Source organism: Dendropsophus ebraccatus, chromosome 1 (assembly GCF_027789765.1).
Source record: "Dendropsophus ebraccatus isolate aDenEbr1 chromosome 1, aDenEbr1.pat, whole genome shotgun sequence".
In the NCBI taxonomy this organism is placed as follows: Eukaryota; Metazoa; Chordata; class Amphibia; order Anura; family Hylidae; genus Dendropsophus; species Dendropsophus ebraccatus.
This window is the reverse complement of record NC_091454.1, coordinates 126469960-126489797: the sequence shown is the minus strand read 5'-3', so window position 1 is coordinate 126489797 and position 19838 is coordinate 126469960. Positions and strand designations below refer to the sequence as shown.

The following is a 19838-nucleotide window of genomic DNA, read 5'->3' as shown; positions in this document are numbered from 1 at the left end:
AAATTTTGTGTGGCCTTAAAGCAAATTTCTCACTTCACTCACTCAGATTTTTTTTTATACTACCTGAATGGTGCTGACGCGTACATCCTGGTGTTATGGTCCATTTTCTGAAAACAGTGCCCAGTTGCCATGATCTGTGTTGGTTTCTTTATGGGCACTTTGGCCCACTCTATGCACTGGAGGCCAGCCCAGCACCCCAAGTGTACACATATACCCTCCCCTCGATGTCAGGCCTCCATGACAATCGAGTCTGACTACGTCAATGAGGGGTACATTGGGGTGCTGGGCCCTCCTCCAGTGGCTGAAGTGTCTATAAAGAAATTGACGCAGATTGCAGGAACTGGGATGCACGCGTGGGCGACAACCAGAGAGTAAGCAAAGTGGTACATTTGCTTTAAAAAAAGAAAGCTTGGAGTGAAAATGTTATTTTTCTATGACGTCTACTAAAGAAAAATCCATTTTTTCCCCTTTTAATATGGGTATGTATGTAAACTATATCTGAAGATGACTTCATTGGGCAGACAAAGGTGTATTTGTGCCAGGAATGAGTTAAAATTAAAAGGAGATAAAATCTTTCTGAGAGAGGCGACTGTTGTATTCTTATTTTGAAGGACCATGTTTCTCAAAATAAAAGCTGAACAGTATAATTGTGTCCAAAGCACAGGAAATGCTTCCAGAAATGAATGGGAGGTCAACCAGAACAGAGAACAGTTCAACACACTGCTGAGAAAGAATATGAGTGATACAAGCTTTTTAACACATTGGGGCCAATGTAACAATCCTTCTGTCATAGAATATGAAGCAGAAGCAATGGAAAATATGATGCTCAAAACAAGCAGAAAACTGTTACAATTATTTTGTCATTTTTCCAACAAATATCACAAAAATCAGACAATTGTTGGTGTAAAAGGGGTATAGTGACCTAGTTTTACCATTACGACTTTTACCATGCTGTTACCTAGCTATTTGTTTTCTCAAGGAGGAGGTTACAATAAATTATAATAATAAATCATCATCATCATCATCAATATATCAATCAATGAGATGAGATGCATGTGATTCATGTTCACCATATATACTAGATAGGGGATCTTCTTGGCATAGTATATTTGGCCAGTATATGCAACACTTTTTTTTATTTCATCTGTACACAGTATAATGCATGATATAAAGAAATCATAAAGAAATTGCAGATAAATGCAACAGTTATTCAACAATTATTCCTATATATTTAGTAGTATTAATAAATAGTGGGAACAAAAAAGCTTTTTTTTTAAAGGAATGGAGTGAAACAAAAATCATTATCTGCTGCAATAGTTACAACTTTCTATGAAGAGTACCAGGGTATGTTATAGTGCCATGTGGTGAAATGGAACAAAGCACCTGCCAAAGGCAAAGAGATTACAGCTTTAACATAACATAAGCTTATATTGACAGATGGACATCCCAGAAGGTGACAGACTAAGAGACCACCATAGGGATCCTTGAAAGACAAGGCAAGGAAAAGTAAATTAGAAAGCCCAGGGATAAAACAACATATGACTTCTAGGAGCAAAGGTAAGTAAGGTGAACCAAGTGGATTCTGCTTTATTTCAATATATCATGTTCTGTGGCTATTAGCTGCATTTGGTGGCTATGTGATGCATACAATGTGGCAGAGGTAATGCTTTTAGGGATTAAACAAACAACAAAGAAGAAACTGGGCAGAAGTTGTTTTTTTGTTTTTCAAATTAATTACATAGTCTTTTCTGTATTTCTGTATGTTTTTAAACATTTTAAATGAAACATCTGTACATGCATTTTTATGGTAACTTTCATGGTGCGTTCACACCTACAGGATCTGCAGCTGAAATTTCTGCAGCAAATTTCATTTAAATAACTGAACACAGTATCAAATCTGCTGCAGATCCTGTAGGTGTGAACGCACCCTTAGTGTTATTTTGTATATACGCCTTTTTAGTCCTATAGAGAAGCCTATATGAAAAATGACGTAAAAATGCCGTGCCCTGAGCATGTTTAATGCCGCGCCCTGAGCATATTTGAAAAAAAAAAAAAAATTATAATAATCCACTGACCAAAAAGCCACAAAAATTCCACAACTCAAAACAATGTCTTACATTTCATTATAGACGTTAAATAGGTATTTCCATCTAAAAATTTATTTACTATTCACAGAATAACAAGCTGATTGGTTTGGGCCTGCCCTCTGGGAGCACACTACGCTTCTGTCCATTCTCCATAGGGCACAAAACATTTCCCAGCACTGAGCCTGGCAATGTTGACAGCCTCATAGGGAATGAATGGAACAGTGGTTTGCTCTGTTTATCTCCGGAATCATTCTGTCCCCATTCTTAGGATTAGTGAAGGTCCCAGTGGATGGACCCCTATCCATCACCTTGTTATCTCTATGGACAGGGTATAACTTTCTGAGCTGGGAATACCCCTATAATAAATGTCTGGACAAATAGAAATGACACAATTCTGTACTGTATATTACTATACAGTGCCCTGGGTGGTGCTATTATATATATTCTCTCCTCTAATGGCAATTCTTTTTGGTGTCATTACATCCGTAATACACCATCTAATGGAGCACGCCATGTTTCTTTGTTGTTTATTCAATAGGGAATCCATATGACATCAAAGGCGCATGGAGGTGATGTAGGGCCACATTTGAGAACCAAGAGGCCTTACACATAAAAATAATATCACAACACTAACCGTTATGTACACAGCAACAACATATTCTTTTATTGTGACTGTTGTATAACCTTTATTAACACTTTACATCTGAAAGCTGTGATACAATTCTGCTGTGGCAAAACAGTTACCAACATGTTCCTCAATGTTACCATGTATGGACCTACTGTACAGGAAACATCTAGAAGTTGTAAACGTATTCCTGGATGATAGTACTAGTATGGAAAGCTGAACATTCTCCTCTTATGGAAAGGCTGTTTACATTGCTGTAACATGAACTAATGTTCAATGAAGATAAGTTAAGGGGTCATTTTTTTCTTTTTCCAGTGCAGTGTGAACTTGGTATTGGACATGTGCACTACAACATTCCTAAGCTGTAACTACATTGTCACAGCCTGTGGTTTTTAGGATTTCATTAACATACTTTCACATACTGAATTTGATGAGAATGGAGCTTTTGCTCAAGATTAACCCCCAACGTCCCATGTACTGTAAGGGACATGGAAGTAGAAGCATCTCTGTTAGGGCATACAATTTCTTTTTAATATCTGTTTTTAGTTTTTGTTTAAGTTTTGGTTACAACCAAATCCAGGAATAGGGGGAAACATAAAGGACTTAATTTATGTCTGATCCTCTTGGTTCAAAAAAGTGCAACAAAACCTTCATCTCTATGTGCATCAAAACTGCATGTGTCTCTAGCCTTACGGCCCTATTACATGAAGCAATGATAGAAGACAACGACAACGATGTTGTCTGATTGTTGCCTTTCAACAGGCTGAAACGGCAACGATCAACCTAGCAATGATCTGCTGCCATTGTTCCGTGAGCTCCCTATGGGCTCCCCGCAACCCCCCCCCCCCACACACACACACACTTATCCGCTCGCTGTCAGTGAATGTAATAGCGCTGTCAGCGAGTGGGGAACGAGGAGCAACCGAGCATTGACTTGACAGGTCGGAGCCCGCTTGCTCCAACTGATCACCCTGTATAATATAATATAATTTGGCCAATATCAGCCGTTACAGTCGATAATCGTCTTGTGTAATAGAAGACAAAGATCAGCCGGCATGAACAATGTTGGCTGATCGTTGCAGTCGTTTGTCTTTCAACATGTTTAAAGTGACACTGTCACCCCCATATATCATTTTTCAATCATCATAGACATTTACAAGCCTCAATTAGCCCTCTGCATACCTTATTTTTTTTTTTTTTTCCTCACGCTGGTTGATGAGAAATGGTTACTTTGATGAGGCGCTTCTAGCGCCACTGGGCGGGGCTTAGTCCCTGAAGCGCCACATAGCCCCGCCCATTACAGCACCGTTGACCACGCCCCCTTGGGCTCTGTGTTTGAGGCCTCCCTGACGTGCGCGTCCACATCTCCCGCCGTCTTCCGCGTGCGGGATTGTCATGTGGCGCGCAGGCGCAGAAGGTGACCGCCGGGTCACCCACAGCCGGGCTGTGCGTGCGATCGCACAGCCCGCCGATTACACCGGCCGCACCGTCCCTTGTTGCGTGGGACTCTCCGGATGCCTCGCTGCGGCTGTGAAACCCTCCTCACAGCCAGCAGCGAGGCGCAGACATAGAGCGCAGGCGCACCGCGGCGTCCGCCGCGCACTGCGCATGCGCCGAAAAGGACCGCCGCGGTGCGCCTGCGCTCTATGTCTGCGCCTCGTTGCTGGCTGTGAGGAGGGTTTCACAGCCGCAGCGAGGCATCCGGAGAGTCCCACGCAACAAGGGACGGTGCGGCCGGTGTAATCGGCGGGCTGTGCGATCGCACGCACAGCCCGGCTGTGGGTGACCCGGCGGTCACCTTCTGCGCCTGCGCGCCACATGACAATCCCGCACGCGGAAGACGGCGGGAGATGTGGACGCGCACGTCAGGGAGGCCTCAAACACAGAGCCCAAGGGGGCGTGGTCAACGGCGCTGTAATGGGCGGGGCTATGTGGCGCTTCAGGGACTAAGCCCCGCCCAGTGGCGCTAGAAGCGCCTCATCAAAGTAACCATTTCTCATCAACCAGCGTGAGGAAAAAAAAAAAAAAATAAGGTATGCAGAGGGCTAATTGAGGCTTGTAAATGTCTATGATGATTGAAAAATGATATATGGGGGTGACAGTGTCACTTTAAAGACAAACGACTAATATAGCAACAATCTGCAGAATAGGAATGGCAGCAGCAGACTGCTGCTATATGCTATGGGCTGCCCGGACAATCTAGCGATCAACTGGGCAGTGCCCCCGCAGCTCCCCGTGGCTCCCCCCTGTACTCACCCAGCACTTGTTAGCTCCTCTCCATAGCCCCGTGTAAGGGTATATTCACACGAACGGACTCGCAGCGAGATTCTCGCTGCGAGTCCGGCAGGTCCTGGCAGTTCCCACACACTATATACTCGCTGCGGTCTGAACAACCGCAGCGAGTATGTAATTCTACCGCCCTTAACCCCTTCTGTTCCCGCACGGCTCCCCTGCTGTAAGCATACATTACCTCTCTTCGCTGCACGGGTCCGGCGTCCTGCTCTCCCGTCCGGCCAATCAGTGTGTTGCCCAGCCGCAGCAACTGATTGGCCGGACGGGAGAGCAGGACGCCGGACCCGTGCAGCGAAGAGAGGTAATGTATGCTTACAGCGGGGGAGCCGGGCGGGAGCAGAAGGGGTTAAGGGTGGTAGAATTACATACTAGTTGCGGTCGTTCAGACCGCAGCGAGTATATAGTGTGTGGGAACTGCCAGGACCTGCCGGACTCGCAGTGAGAATCTCGTTCGTGTGAATATACCCTAATAGGGACTTTAGAGCAGGGGTGGGAACCTTCTGCCCTTCAGCTGTTGCAAAACTATAATTCCCATCATGCCAAAGCTTTAGCATAATGGGAACTGCAGTTTTGCATAGGCTGGAGGGCCAGAGGTTCACCAACCCTGAGTTAGCGTTCACACACAGTATTTTGGGCCTTATTTTAGTCAGCATTTTTACGAAAAACAGGAGTGCATTCCACCATATCATATTCATTGCATTGATCAAACTCAGAGTCATCCACTCTTCAATGCAGAGAAATAGCTTTGCTTGCTTGCTTGGTCTCTGAGGAAGTGCTTACTATGAATGTTACACTCCCACTCCGTCCTGCTTCTCCCCGGGTGCTGGGAAAAGCTGGATCCAGTCCTGAGAAACTTCTCCTAGTTTTCCAGGACTAGATTCAGCTTTCCCCAGCAGTTGGGGAGGAGTGGCACAGAACGGCAGTCAGTTAAACGGCAGCAGGCTGACAAGCCGATTGCAGAGAGAATGAATCGCTTTGCTTCTTTATTACTGTAAATTCTCTAATTTCTAATTGTAACTATGTAGAATATATGAAAGCATAAAACAGGGATGAGGACGGTATACTGTAAGCTAGAAAAACTGCAAAGTACCTCAAAACAACTATCACTAGCATTTCCAGACCTTTGGTATGAAAATGATTTATTTGCCAACCCCTTGAAGGCTAACATAAACATGCGGCTGTAATGGTCTGAAGGCGTCTCTTTTATTAGCTCAGCTGTACACACTCATTTTAGCTAATGCTGTGTTTTCTATGGCAAGATTTAATTACAGGCAGTGATCTGAAAGTCAAAGGACGCAGCCAAAATAAGTTGATGTATAATTTATGCCCCTCCAATCTCCCAACAAAAAAATCCCATTTTTCTAAAGAATGTAATAATGTTCACATGGTTAATTAATCCACAACATTTATTATTCTTAAAGCATCATACTCAATCCTTCATAAGGACTTCTTGAAGATAATTTACTCTGGTGGATGTCCTTATTAAGAGAATCATCTAGGGAATTAACACAGCATCTTCATGTGTGAAGCTTCATTGGTTTATTGTGTACAGTCTAGTTCATGTTTTATTCACTACATCTCATTTCCCATATTGCTAATAATGATGGAGAGGCTGTTTCCGAGCGTGTATGTTTCTTTAAATTGGCAGAAACCTGATCATTGCTCAAAATACCTCCAAGAAATCAATGGTTTATTGTCTCTTGACTCATAATCTATTTCTTGACATATAAATCACATTTTCAGAAATGCAAACACCTGAGTCTTAGAATGGCCTGATATTTCAATACGCTGAAAAATGTGTTTTTTTTCTTTTGTCTTTTCTTTTTATTACTTTATTTTTCCCTTTACTTTTGGATTGTTATATTCCATTCAGAAAATTCCATTTATCAGACATGCAATGCTCATGATAATATGTACTGTCATTCCAAAATCAATCAGCTCAAAAATAAATAAAAAACAGCAGCCCCAAGTTGCATACAGTGACTCCTCGAGTAACAATATAAATTGGTTCCTGGAAGACCATTGAATGTTGAAAATATTGTATCTTCAGAACAAAACTGTAAGGAAAACTGCTAAGGAACCATATATGTCATCCCCAAATGAAGATTTAAAGGAAAATAAGCAGATAACTAATATGGATAAAACAGGTACTTACATAAAACAGTCAGAAGGAGCTACTGGAGACTGTAAATTACTTTCTATGTAGAAGACTGGAGCATTTCAGGGTCCTGTACAGATCACACAGGGTCCCAGAAATATAAAATTAAACTGCCCTCACCTGGTGCCCAAAGGAGCTACTCATTTTGGCCCAGGTAAAGAGCAGAACAGGACATGTAGTATCAGGCTATGTTCACACGTAGTAAGAGATCATCCCGGATTATCTTTAGCCCCGCAGAGTTCTGATGCGGATGTATCCATGCGCGCCCGCATCAGAACTCTCCACTGCACGCTATGGCTTGTCAGTTGTTTGTGTCGCCACTAGGGATCCCGGCCGGAGTGTATACCATGTTTATACGCTCTGGCAGGGATCCCATAGACAGCAATGGCGGGTATATTTTCGTTATAATCACAGCCATTGTACAACGGCTGTAGTTTTTATGAAAATATACGTTGTGTGAACATAGCCTCACACTGTAGTGTACAGAGGTGCCATTAGACAGCCAATCACTGCATGTACTTCACTAATACTGGGGTTTTACATGTAAAATGGCCACTTTCATCGGTCTTTCATCTAGTTATTCACCTCTGCCACAGGTCCTGACTGTCTGTAGCATTGTATTTTGATTTTGGTTTCGAGTTACAATGATCCAGAAAGGACCATTGTATACTGAAAATACTGTAAACATTGTAACCTGAGGGACCTCTGTATTATATTGTAGAAATAAAGAATTTCTGCCCCTCTGTAAGCTCTTGTGAGCAGGGCCCTAACTCCTCAGGATAATTCCATGTGTATCTGTGTAATGTCTGATTTTGTCTCTGTATGTATCCCCAGAATGTTGTTTAGCCTGGGCAGGCTTGTGGTAGTATAGGAATGTATCCCCAGAATGGTAAAATGCTTGGAATCACTTAGGACTACAACTCAATGTCTTACAGATATAGGTTCTTTTCATGTACCATCTTCAGCTGGAAGGATCACACCAGTTACGGACACCTAAACCTGTGCTCTGAAGGGAAAGTACAATGTATACGACCCCAGAGCTCATTTTACAAATTCTATTTGCCTATTTAACTTCACATTTGAGATACTGTACTATACAATCATGGATATACTAGCTCTGGTGAATAATAGCTGTCTCTTCTGCTCCCTTTCACCAGTAGACCTCTGCCACTATTTTCTTTCATTCTCTTTTTATTCCAGTGGGGATGCCTTAGTATTGTAAGTATGGTATCTTCTAGTCATATTCCTAAAGTAGATGGAGGCCCATTGCAACAATCAAAATTGGGATGCCTATGGTCCATCCGTAGCTGAGCCCAGCCCCCTACCTTCTCACGTAACCCATATTAGTTGCACATTCTTTCTTTATAGCACTTATGCCCTTTTAGTCGTTACCTTCAATACAAACAATGTACATTGTAAATGTTCTTTTGTAGGATAAAATTTGTTTAGATTTTGAATCTTTCCTTACAGTTTTTAGGCAAGTTATAAGCTGTTTCTAATGCGAAGTTGAAAACATAATATCGTGTGTGGCGCCGCTAGGGATCCCGGCCGGAGTGTATACCATGTGTATACACTCCGGCTGGGACTTCCTTAACCTGCAGCACAATGTGAGTACCGCAGAAATCACGGACGTTGTAACAATGGCTGTGATTACCGCGGAACTTACGTTGTGTGAACATAGACTTAGAGTGCATAGAGACATTATCATATAACGCTGTTAGCAGGATAAAATTATATTCCCCTGTTTGGGTCAATAGGCTGATAAAATATTTCATGATAACCTAACCTTTAGGAACTATTATAGTGGTGTAAAAACCTTGTTTGCTCCAATGTTGATAATGTCTGCACACAGCACATATGAAATAAATAGTAAAAATATTACTCTCACATACTCTCAGAAGAAAATCTGATACAGATGAAGAGATGATGGGAACTATTTAAATAATATGCTACATAATACAATCCTTCAGTATAACGAATGGAATTAGAATAGCTTAATTTGTGATTAATGAATTGCCTTTAGTTAACCAATTCAGCATAGCTTTGTATAACTGCATAGCTTTCCTTTCTAGGGATATGCGCACTGCTTATCTTCTGTTGCTTGTCTGGTAATGTGTCTTGAAGTTGGTTTCTGGGACTTTTCACTTTTTCCTTTTCTTCCTGGATTTTGTCATTCAGGGACTAGACCGTGACCCTCTGAGAATGACAAGCCCCCTGAAACTATAAACAATTCCTAAAACAAATGTTTTACCCATTGCTCTAATATGCTAAATCATGAAGTTTGTCTTAAATCCCCTTGCTAAGATAGAAAATGGCCAACTGTAACCAGTATAATCTGGTATATAACAATAAGGTGACAATGTACGGCTCTAATATGTGTGTCTGGTTGCCTGGATGAGCAGAACAGGAGCTAGAAACAAGGAGGGTAAGTAAAATGTGAGCTCTGTCATATTTTTCTTTGTCTAATCCTTACTCCAAATTTATTTGTTGTGAAAAGGTGTGAATACATTTAGGAGGTTTGGTCTAGGGTCAGATATTAATGTGGGGTTTCTGAATATATTTAAGGAGTATGGTAATCTGTCTCATATTAATATAGGGGTCTGCGGTCTAATGTTAATATAGGGGGTTTACACATATTTAGCCATGCCCCCTTTTTTTTTTTTTTACAAGCCATGCCATATTTGTGTCACAACTGTTGCTCGAGTATCGCGATGTAAGAGGCTCTCTGAGGTTAACATCTTAGGTTTACAGGAACCTAGCATCCTCATCACATTTATTAACCATGTGCCTCTGTTTGCTAATGGGAAAGTTGCATCCGGCTTTGTACAATTTGTATACGGTATAAGGCTATGTTCACACTATGTAAAAGTACGGGCGTTGTTGACAATGGCAACAACGGCCATACTTTTGTCGCGGTGGAACAATGCCTGCTTCTTTATGGCATCCCGGCCGGAGCATATACACATAGTACACGCTCCGGCCGGGATCCCATTCGGGGCCGCAAATAACTGACGTGTCAGTTTTGTGCGGCCGGATTTCAGTGAATTCCGGCCGCAGAAAGACCTGTCAGTTCACACAGTGAAGCGAGCGGCTCCGGCTACCCTCTTCATTGTGCGCTATGGGAAGCTCTGATGCGGGCGCGCGCTGATGCGCCCGCATCAGAGCTCTGCGGCCGGAAAGATCATCTGGCCGGTACTTAAGTACCGGCCGAGATGATCCGGCCAGAGACCGGCCATTCCGTGACCCCGGGCGGTCTCTTACATAGTGTGAACATAGCCTAATACGGTACGGTAAATTGCTCAAGAAAGAGGAAATGTAGGTTGACTGTTTCAATCCCAAAGTATAAAGGCCTAGGACCATTCATTTAGGTCACTGGAACAATTGTTTGGCAGGGGATTGCAGCCATAATATTGTACTGCTCTAACCTATTATGCTAGTGTGACATAGACATTACCCATCATTGAGAACCTTTATCTGTACAATCATCATTGGTGCATAAATTCTTTTGATCTAGGCAATTGCCGTTTACACTCCATCTGGACACGAATGTAAAAGTTTCCATATGACACTGCTCATAAAAACTTCCATAATGATAGCTGTTACATCTCTGGTTCCAACATGATAAAACAATATGACATCTTAGGATTTAGAACACATTATATACATTAAAGGGGTAGTGTCACAAATACATGTCCTGTTTATTTGCCCTACTAGGACATATAGAGATCATAGAGTAGAGCCACAACCAATGGCCCTTTCTATTTATCTGATGCCACAGGGGTTATATAATATACAGCCAACTGAAAGTTACCCAGACAAAATCACTTCTTTGCTAGGGGTGTTAGGACGTTTTGCAGTAAGCTGATCTCTGTGGCAACTTCCATGAGAAAATGGTTGCCTTTCTGAGGCATGCTTAAGGGGAACCTGTTATCACATTCATGCTGCCTGAACTATGAATTACCCGTCTTGTCCCGTGGCCTTGATTTATAAATAGATCTTTCCTTCTATCCAAGCAAGGAGAAATCTAACAATCAACAAGCCACCCCGATGACTCAGGCAGCATGAAAGTGACAGGTTCCTCTGCAGAGGGCCAATCTGAGGAATGAAAAGTTCTATTTTTAGTATAACTTTTATCTTATACTTCCTACATTATATCATGGAAAAACATAAATGAAACATTTGCATATATTACTGATTTACACCCTACATTGTTAGCATCATGTTAGCATAATTTATTAGTTACACTGTATGGGGGGATTTATCACGACCGGAGTTCTTGTACGCCAGTCTTAAATTAGGCCCTAACCACTTTTTTCCCAGCCGGATTCACTAAGTGTCGCATGCCTCTAAGTAAATCTGGCTGGCCAGGCGCCCGAACCGGCGCCCAGCGTACCAAATCTACATCTGCTTCCAGCTGCAAGCAGGTGTAAATCATGATAAATGCCTCCTCCCCACCTTACCACCTCCCCCAGACCGCCCTGCCTGCCCATTGGGATGCGGTAGGAGTACGCCAGGAAGAAGGGGCGAATCTGTGGACTTTTCATAAATCTCATATAGCACTATAAACACAAATGACAAATGTAAGTGAAAGATTATTGGATACCGTTTCCCTACACCTCTGGCAACAATGATCTGGGATGATGTCACATCCGGCTGTATGGAATGAACATGCTGTGTACTTCTATTTTAAGCTGGAGAGCCTGTTACTTCTGGGTTATATTTTGTTCATAATTTAGTATTGGAGCACCATTGTCTCAGTGACTCCTAATCATTTCCAAAGGTATTGGCAAACTGCAATGTATTCATTCTCAAGCTGACAATTGAAACAAATATTGGCAGTAATAAAATAAACCAATACAGCCAGCTCATAACTCCAGACATCAGTATTAAGTTTTGGAAAAGTCAATATATTAAATTGGTATGTGTCAAATAAATCTGGAAATCCTGTCATTTTCCCCCTAAAGGGACCAAATATTGCATATTGTCTGCATGTGTCTTATACTCTCTGAAAAAGATGTCAACAACTGTAATCATTAAAATGTTCAAAGAAAGAAATCCAACAAAAGGTAAAGGACACAAAAGGCAAAAAGGACACAAATACACAGTTTTAAAATGAAAAACAATAATTGAAATGACTAACATGGCTAAAGGTGGCTGAATTTCAGGTATCTCTACAGTATTACCCATTACTATCAACAGTACCTTTCTGTTCTCAAGTCAAAAATATATTTATGTGAAGCATAATGAATGTTAAACTTTTTTTTATATAGTTTGTAGTTAAGCTTCTCTCCATTTACAAGAATTCTGCCTACTGTCAGTGAATTGAAATTTTCAGAAACCTGCCCTGATCATATCCAGCCAGCACTAGTGTATGGCTTGTTGTAAGAGACAACCCTGATACAGTAAAATGTACCTGCATCTGTTGTACATGAGGACAGGTGTTTGGCTTCCATTCATTGCCATCAAACAGAGGTCTTAACAGTACAGAGGAATTGAAGCACATAGTACATATAAAGTTGCATAAGGTAACTGAGCACAATATTGAAGCCTATTACTATTGAAAACTAGAAAGCTGCGGATTCTGATTAGTTTCTATCCAATCCCATACACAATAAGGGCTAATAAAGGCAACACCTCTTTGTGCAACCACTAAACATATTAGTTTTGGGACAATAATAATAAAAGTATTTTCAGATAGATAATACCAGTGGTACTTAAAAGTAACCAACAATTACAATGTATCAGTTTATAAACCCTGTACCATATATCATGGCTGGCAAACACATTATGATGAAACATATATAGTAGAGAACCAACTTTATTTTTTAACCTTATTTAATATAAAAGTAAAATTCCCACCTGGTAAACTGCCCTGGAAATGCACCATGGTTTCAACATCATCTGCAGAACCCTAAAGTTTCCATGCCGGCATGAACGCAGTGCTCGTGACGTGAGGTTCCATACTAAGCTGTCCCAGGTATACATTAAATCCTCAAAGCTTAAAAGCACTGCAGCCATCTTGATCCTATCAAAGGTAATGGATGAGGTGCAAAACAGGTAACTGATGTAGACTCCTTTGATTCCACCAAGTTCAAAGTGCTACATGTAATTTTATACACAGGGAAAATCACTTTGGTCAATTTTCTTTCTGTACTGTTTCCGAAAATGGGTCCCAAGGGGTAGCCTTGTGTCTTAAACAAAAAACAAACTTCTTCATATCCACTGTTCCCTAGACAATGGATAAGACATTCCTCTGTGATCCTTTGAGCTCTTCTCATGGGGAGCTCTGCTCAGATTCTGTGACTTCTCAGCTGTCTGCTGCTATACTAAGAAATATACTTACATCCAAAGTCATCACTTCATACAGCTGGGAGAGAATCCAGGGAAATGAAGTATTGTTCCACTGCCAACATTCCTGGGACGGTCCACATTTTTACTTAACTGTTTCTATCTTAAATACAACATTCCCAACACTCAGTCACAACAGAAGGTCCCAGCAACGTCAAGCGAGTATATGAAAGAAAGGTTTAAAAAGGTTTGGTTGCCCCCTGGGCAACATCAGAATACGAGAGCTTCTGTAGATGCCATGACTTATTGCCGAACAAAAGTAGTTTTAATAAGTGGATGTTGGGAAACACGAGGATCCATGACATACCAGTGGCTCTTGCTGTATATTTTCTTAACAAAGCTTGGCACTTTTATTAGACCTGGATGCCAGCACAATAGTTTATCATAGATACGTAAAAGATTCCTTTCTTTCCTCGCTTTGTTTTGTAGTTCAATATAGTGGCATGAAAATTTATGAAGCTGCCTGAAACCCACTCTGCCTGTTGTTTTCCCCACAGCAACCAATCACAGCTCAAGTTTTATATCTTAATGAGTTCTGGTAAAACCTAAACCTGAAGTGTGACTAGCTGCTTGATGGCAGACAAAATACCACCTGATCAATTTAGTCTGTCCTGACATTATTTTATTTTTATCTTAAGATAGATATATGTTCCTAAAGATGCTTTCAATTATTTTCCTTATTAGTGATACACAGTATCCTCTAGTGGGCTCCAAACGCTGAGCAATACACTTTACTGTAGGGAATGCAGGAAAATACTATATGGGGGCACAGAGGGGCCTAATATTATATTATATGGAGGCTCAAAGGAGGGACTAATATTGTATGGGGGTACAGAGGTGGGCTAAACTATGATATGGGGCACAGAGGAGGTATCTGCTATTTGGGGGCACTAATATGGGGAGAGCAGAAGAGGCATGTCTAGCATACAGTATATAGAAACATAGATGAGTCTAAGTAATATATGAGGGCCCAAGAAGGCCTGACTATTATATAAGGATCTAGAGGAGTCCTATATATAATATGTGATACAGAGGTGGGCCTAATACTATATGGAGGCATAAAGGTGGGTCTAATACTATATGGGGGAAAGAAGGGGCAATACAAATCGGGAGTTTGTATAGAGAGCAACTATCTTACATATATATATATATATATATATATAGATATATATATAGCAGTGAAATGATAGAATCAGGGATTTGATCAAGTCACTAAGGGATGAAATGACCGCGCCGTTCCATCATTTCCCTAGGGAATTGATCAAATCACTGACCCCTTTCAGGAAAGTGATGGAAAGAACTCTATTATTTCCCCCCATGACATAGAATTCGCTTACCGTATCGCCTCTCTGCTCCCCCTGGCCTGTCCGCTCTGCTCCCAGTCCGCCTCTGTCGCCTCTCTGCTCCCCGTTCTGCTTCTTTCCCCCTGCAACGCGTCTCCTGCTCCTCCGGGCCTGTCCGCTCTGCTCCCCGTCCGTCCCCGCTGCCGTATGCCTGCCGTGAGGCGTGCTGCTCCGCTCCCCGTCCGCCCCTCCCTGCAACACGCCTCCTGCTCCCCCGGCCTGTCCGCTCTGCTCCCGTCCCCCCAACGCCATATGCCTGGCAAGAGGTGTGCCGCTCTGCTCCCTATACACCCGGCCACCATATGCCTGCCAGGGAGGTGGGAGTCCTCCCCAACCCCCGCCGCCATATGCCTACCAGGGGAGCTTACCGCTCTGCTCCCCCGTCCTCCTCCGCAGCCAAACATAAAGCCGGGCGACTCCTTGATCGTTCATTCCGTCATTTCCCTGAAAGGGGTCAGGCATTTGATCAAATCCCTAGGGAAATGATGTGGTAATTTCATCATTTCCTGTGATTTGATCAAATCCCTAGTGATTTGATCAAATCTCTGGATTCTATAATTTCACTGCAACATTTTTGAAGGAAAAGCACTGTACTTTTCAATGGAGATAACTTTAAACTAGTCCTAACTTTAAAGAAATACACTCTATACATTGCTAGTGTGGTAAATGACTATTCTAGCTGCAAATGTCTGGTTTTTGGTGCAATATCTACATAGGTGTATAGAGGCCAATTTCCAGCAACTATCACTCCAGTGTTGTAATGGTACAATGTGTTTGCTCATTGGCTCAGAAGGCTAATTGATGATTAGAAAACCCTTGTGCAATCATGTTCAAACATCTGAAAACAGTCTAGCTTGTTACAGAAGCTACAAAACTGACCTTCCTTTGAGCAGATTGTGTTTCTGGAGCATCACATTTGTGGGGTCAATTAAACGCTCAAAATAGCCAGAAAAAGAGAACTTTCATCTGAAACTTGACAGTCTATTCTTGTTCTTAGAATTGAAGGCTATTCCATGCGAGAAATTGCTAAGAAATTGAAGATTTCCTACAACGGTGTGTACTACTCCCTTCAAAGGACAGCACAAACAGGCTCTAACCAGAGTAGAAAAAGAAGTGGGAGGCCACGTTGCACAACTAAGCAAGAAGATAAGCACATTAGAGTCTCTAGTTTGAGAAACAGACGCCTCACAGGTCCCCAACTGGCATCTTCATTAAATAGTACCCGCAAAACACCAGTGTCAACATCTACAGTGAAGAGGCGGCTGCGGGATTTTGGCCTTCAGGGCAGAGTGGCAAAGAAAAAGCCATATCTGAGACTGACCAATAAAAGAAAAAGATTAAGATGGGAAAAAGAACACAGACATTGGACAGAGGAAGATTGGAAAAAAGTGTTGTGGACGGATGAATCCAAGTTTGAGGTGTTTGGATCACAAAGAAGAACGTTTGTGAGACGCAGAACAAATGAAAAGATGCTGGAAGAATGCCTGACGCCATCTGTTAAGCATGGTGGAGGTAATGTGATGGTCTGGGGTTGCTTTGGTGCTGGTAAGGTGGGAGATTTGTACAGGGTAAAAGGGATTCTGAATAAGGAAGGCTATCACTCAATTTTGCAACGCCATGCCATACCCAGTGGACAGCGCTTGATTGGAGCCAATTTCATCCTACAACAGGACAATGACCCTAAACACACCTCCAAATTGTGCAAGAACTATTTACAGCAGAAGCAGCAGCTGGTATTCTATCGGTAATGGAGTGGCCAGCGCAGTCACCAGATCTGAACCCCATTGAGCTGTTGTGGGAGCAGCTTGACCGTATGGTACGCCAGAAGTGCCCATCCAACCAATCCAACTTGTGGGAGATGCTTCTAGAAGCGTGGGGTGCCATTTCTCCAGCTTACCTCAACAGATTAATAGCTAGAATGCCAAAGGTGTGCAATACTGTAATTGCTGCAAAAGGAGGATTCTTTGACAAAAGCAAAGTTTGATGTAAAAACAATGTTATTTCAAATACAAATAATTATTTCTAACCTTGTCAATGTCTTGACTCTATTTTCTATTCATTTCACAACTTATGGTGGCGAATAAGTGTGACTTTTCATGGAAAACACAAAATTGTTTGGGTGACCCCAAACTTTTGAACGGTAGTGTATATATAAAACTTGAAAGTGGAACTGCATGGAAAGAACTAGCGTTGGATGAACTTGCCTATGGCTGTATCCACGTTTTCCATAACTCACAAAATTCTCCAGCAACCGGGTGTCAAATGCCAATGTCAAACGTTCCAAATGTTCTGCAAGTTTACTCACCATTAAAAAGAGCGAACATGTTGTTTGTTTTCCACTCCCATTGATGTCAAGTGTTATCTAAAGTGAAATTGCATGGTCTTTGACAAGGAAATGTAAATTACCTACTAAGGCTGCTTGCACAAATTTAGGTTTTGTTCAGTTTTTACTACTAGATGCTCTATTAAAAAAAAGTAAATGGGTCAACACCTAAATGAATACAAAAGTGAGGGTCATATTGAGTCACGTACACATAACAGTCTGTATTAGAAACTTTTGTAGACCTGAAGAGTTTGGACATTAGGGTTCATTAGAAATGTATTTGTTCAGACCCTTTTGCCTTGGTGAGCTGTCTGATTGAGTTTAGCAGAAAGAAATACTATCTATAGTAAACCAACTGTCAATAGTGTACATACAATAACGTCTATATAGAACCATAGAGGGTTTATTTTTGTTTATATATTATATTTATGGGACATTTCTTAGAATTACTATAAACCACACTTAAAAGATAGCTTGAAGACTGACATTCTTGTTTTACTGTTTTTTAGAGGGTCCCTGAATGTGTCCAAACTTCAAACAAACTCACCACCTGCACATTCTTTTTTTCAAAGGGGAATATTATTGCTTTTCAGTAGTCTGTGCTAGAGAATAACTTTTAAAGTGAATGTACCATCAAGTACATTCGCTTTAAATGTTGCATATGACTAGAACGGCACTGGCAAAGGGAAGCCTTTTTTTGAAAGCTGCCTCATAGAAGGGAGGCGGGAGGTTCCTATCATTGGGGGCGGGCCGCCCCCCCCTTCAGTACTTCAGTCCGGGCCGGTGCTTGGTAATAGACCGGCGCCATGCACGGGAACCAGGCTGCGGTTCAAAAAAAGAACCACGGCACCAGCTTCCCTGCACCAGCACCATTATATTTATATGCGGCACTTAAAGCGGATGTACATTTGGTACATTTGCTTTACCCCCTTAACGACAAAGGGCGTATATTTATGCCCTGTTGTCGTTAAGGGCGTTCAGAACGGGCCCGCACGGCGACCCCGCTCTGAACCGCCACGGTCCCGGGTGCCGCATGTAGCCTGGGACCGCGGCTATTAGCGGGCACGGTCCGATCGCCGTGCCCACTAATAAGGTAATCGGAGGCAGCCGTTCCCTGGTGTCTAGTGGGGGAGATCGCTCCTCTGGGACGTTGTCCCGGAGGAGCGATCTCCGTGACTGAAGCAGGCCGGGGTCCGCTCTAAGATGGCGCCGACCCCGGCTCTGCACGGCCTTGTAAGCACGAGGAAAAAACGAAAATGCAAAAATCGAAATTGGCTCTGTCCTTAAGGGGTTAAAGAGCAAAATGCATTCTGTATTGCTAATGTACATATAGTGGAAAATACAGAACCAAAGAGCCTTGCTGCATTGCCACACAGGCTCTGTCAGTCTCTGAAGTTTGTCAGTATTTTTAGTATTTGATGTTTTGTCGCTGATTGTGTAGTAAATTATTACAATTGGGCATTTCAATAAAATCTGACTTCTGTTTATATCAATTTCATTCTAGTACAAATGGTGCCACTTTTGTGCACCAGAAAGATATACAGGTACAGCTGTAAGGGTATGTTCACACTTAGTAAAACAGGCGGAAATTCCGAGCATAACCCCTGCCGCAGACTCAGTTCAGAATCCCGCCTGCCTATGTGTCTCAATGTAATGTGTTGCGTGCTTCTGCTCTCCGCCACTCTCCGCTCAAAGAATTGACAAGTCTGTCGTTCCGCTCGGAATTTCCGTTTGTTTTACTCAGTGTGAACGGCCCCTTATATGGCAAGGGGCATGGCAAAGATGCATTTGGAACAATTATAACACTGCTTGTTATACACAACCATTTAATTCCATTTTCATAAAGCCTTCTATTAAGGAAAGACATAGAAAAATTTATGGAAAGCATAGAGTAATTGTTTCTGTTTACTTATTATTTAAAACCCCTTGACATTAAAGCCTCCTAGTTTAATAGCATTAGAATGGCATAGTGCCCACCTAGATGGTATCTACATAATCTATTCAAGTGTTTGCTTTTCTTGAGAAGATCAAGAGATCTGCTTATAAGTCAAGAGATTTGAGAACATCAGAATGGATTCTCAAATATTCCCCTGAGGTCCTCTCTAGACCAATACATGCCTTTTGTGGTCGGTACACAGTAGGAAAAGAATAATAAAAAAGAGAAGGTTTTAATATTTTTAGCCACAGACATTTTTCAGAACACCGAATCAACAGCTTTCAATTTTATACACATGTTGCATGCCATTTTCTATGTACTCAGTAGTCTAAAGGAGCATTTGGATCTAAGGCAGTGCCTAGAAGGAATTTGTCATGGCAAGACCCTTGCCAAATCATGATAGGTAAGGGTCGGGAAATCCAAACCTCCATGCTCTGGTCTTTATAAGCAGTGAGTCACTGTGGGAGACACTTCTTTTTGACATGTGTCTTACGTTATCAGAAAAAATTTAGAGGGGTTTTCTCATCTTGCAAAATTATCCCCTATCTACAGGAATGAGAATAACTATCTGATTGCAGGGGTCTGTCAGCTGGGGCCCCTCAAGATCTCGAGAATCGGCACATAAACCTAGCATCAGAATGGATTGGTGGGATGTGAATGCCTATTGCCACTCTATAGGAGCCATGGAGAGAGCTGAGTACATCGTTCCCATAAAGCCTTAGTGGA

The 19838-nt window shown here is 42.1% G+C and overlaps 1 protein-coding gene across 5 annotated transcripts in view; it reads right to left on the bottom strand.

The window, feature by feature from the left end:
* The window catches only part of FRMD4A (FERM domain containing 4A), a 318619-nt gene that overhangs the window by 175232 nt on the left and 123549 nt on the right, over positions 1-19838 (bottom strand). The window contains exon 1 of one of the 5 annotated variants that reach the window (XM_069978525.1): positions 13022-13180. The exons of the other annotated variants lie outside the window; for them this stretch is intronic. Coding sequence (XP_069834626.1) covers positions 13022-13180 — 159 coding nt within the window. Of the gene's footprint in view, positions 1-13021; positions 13181-19838 lie in introns of those variants that run through there. 5 annotated transcript variants of the gene reach the window in all.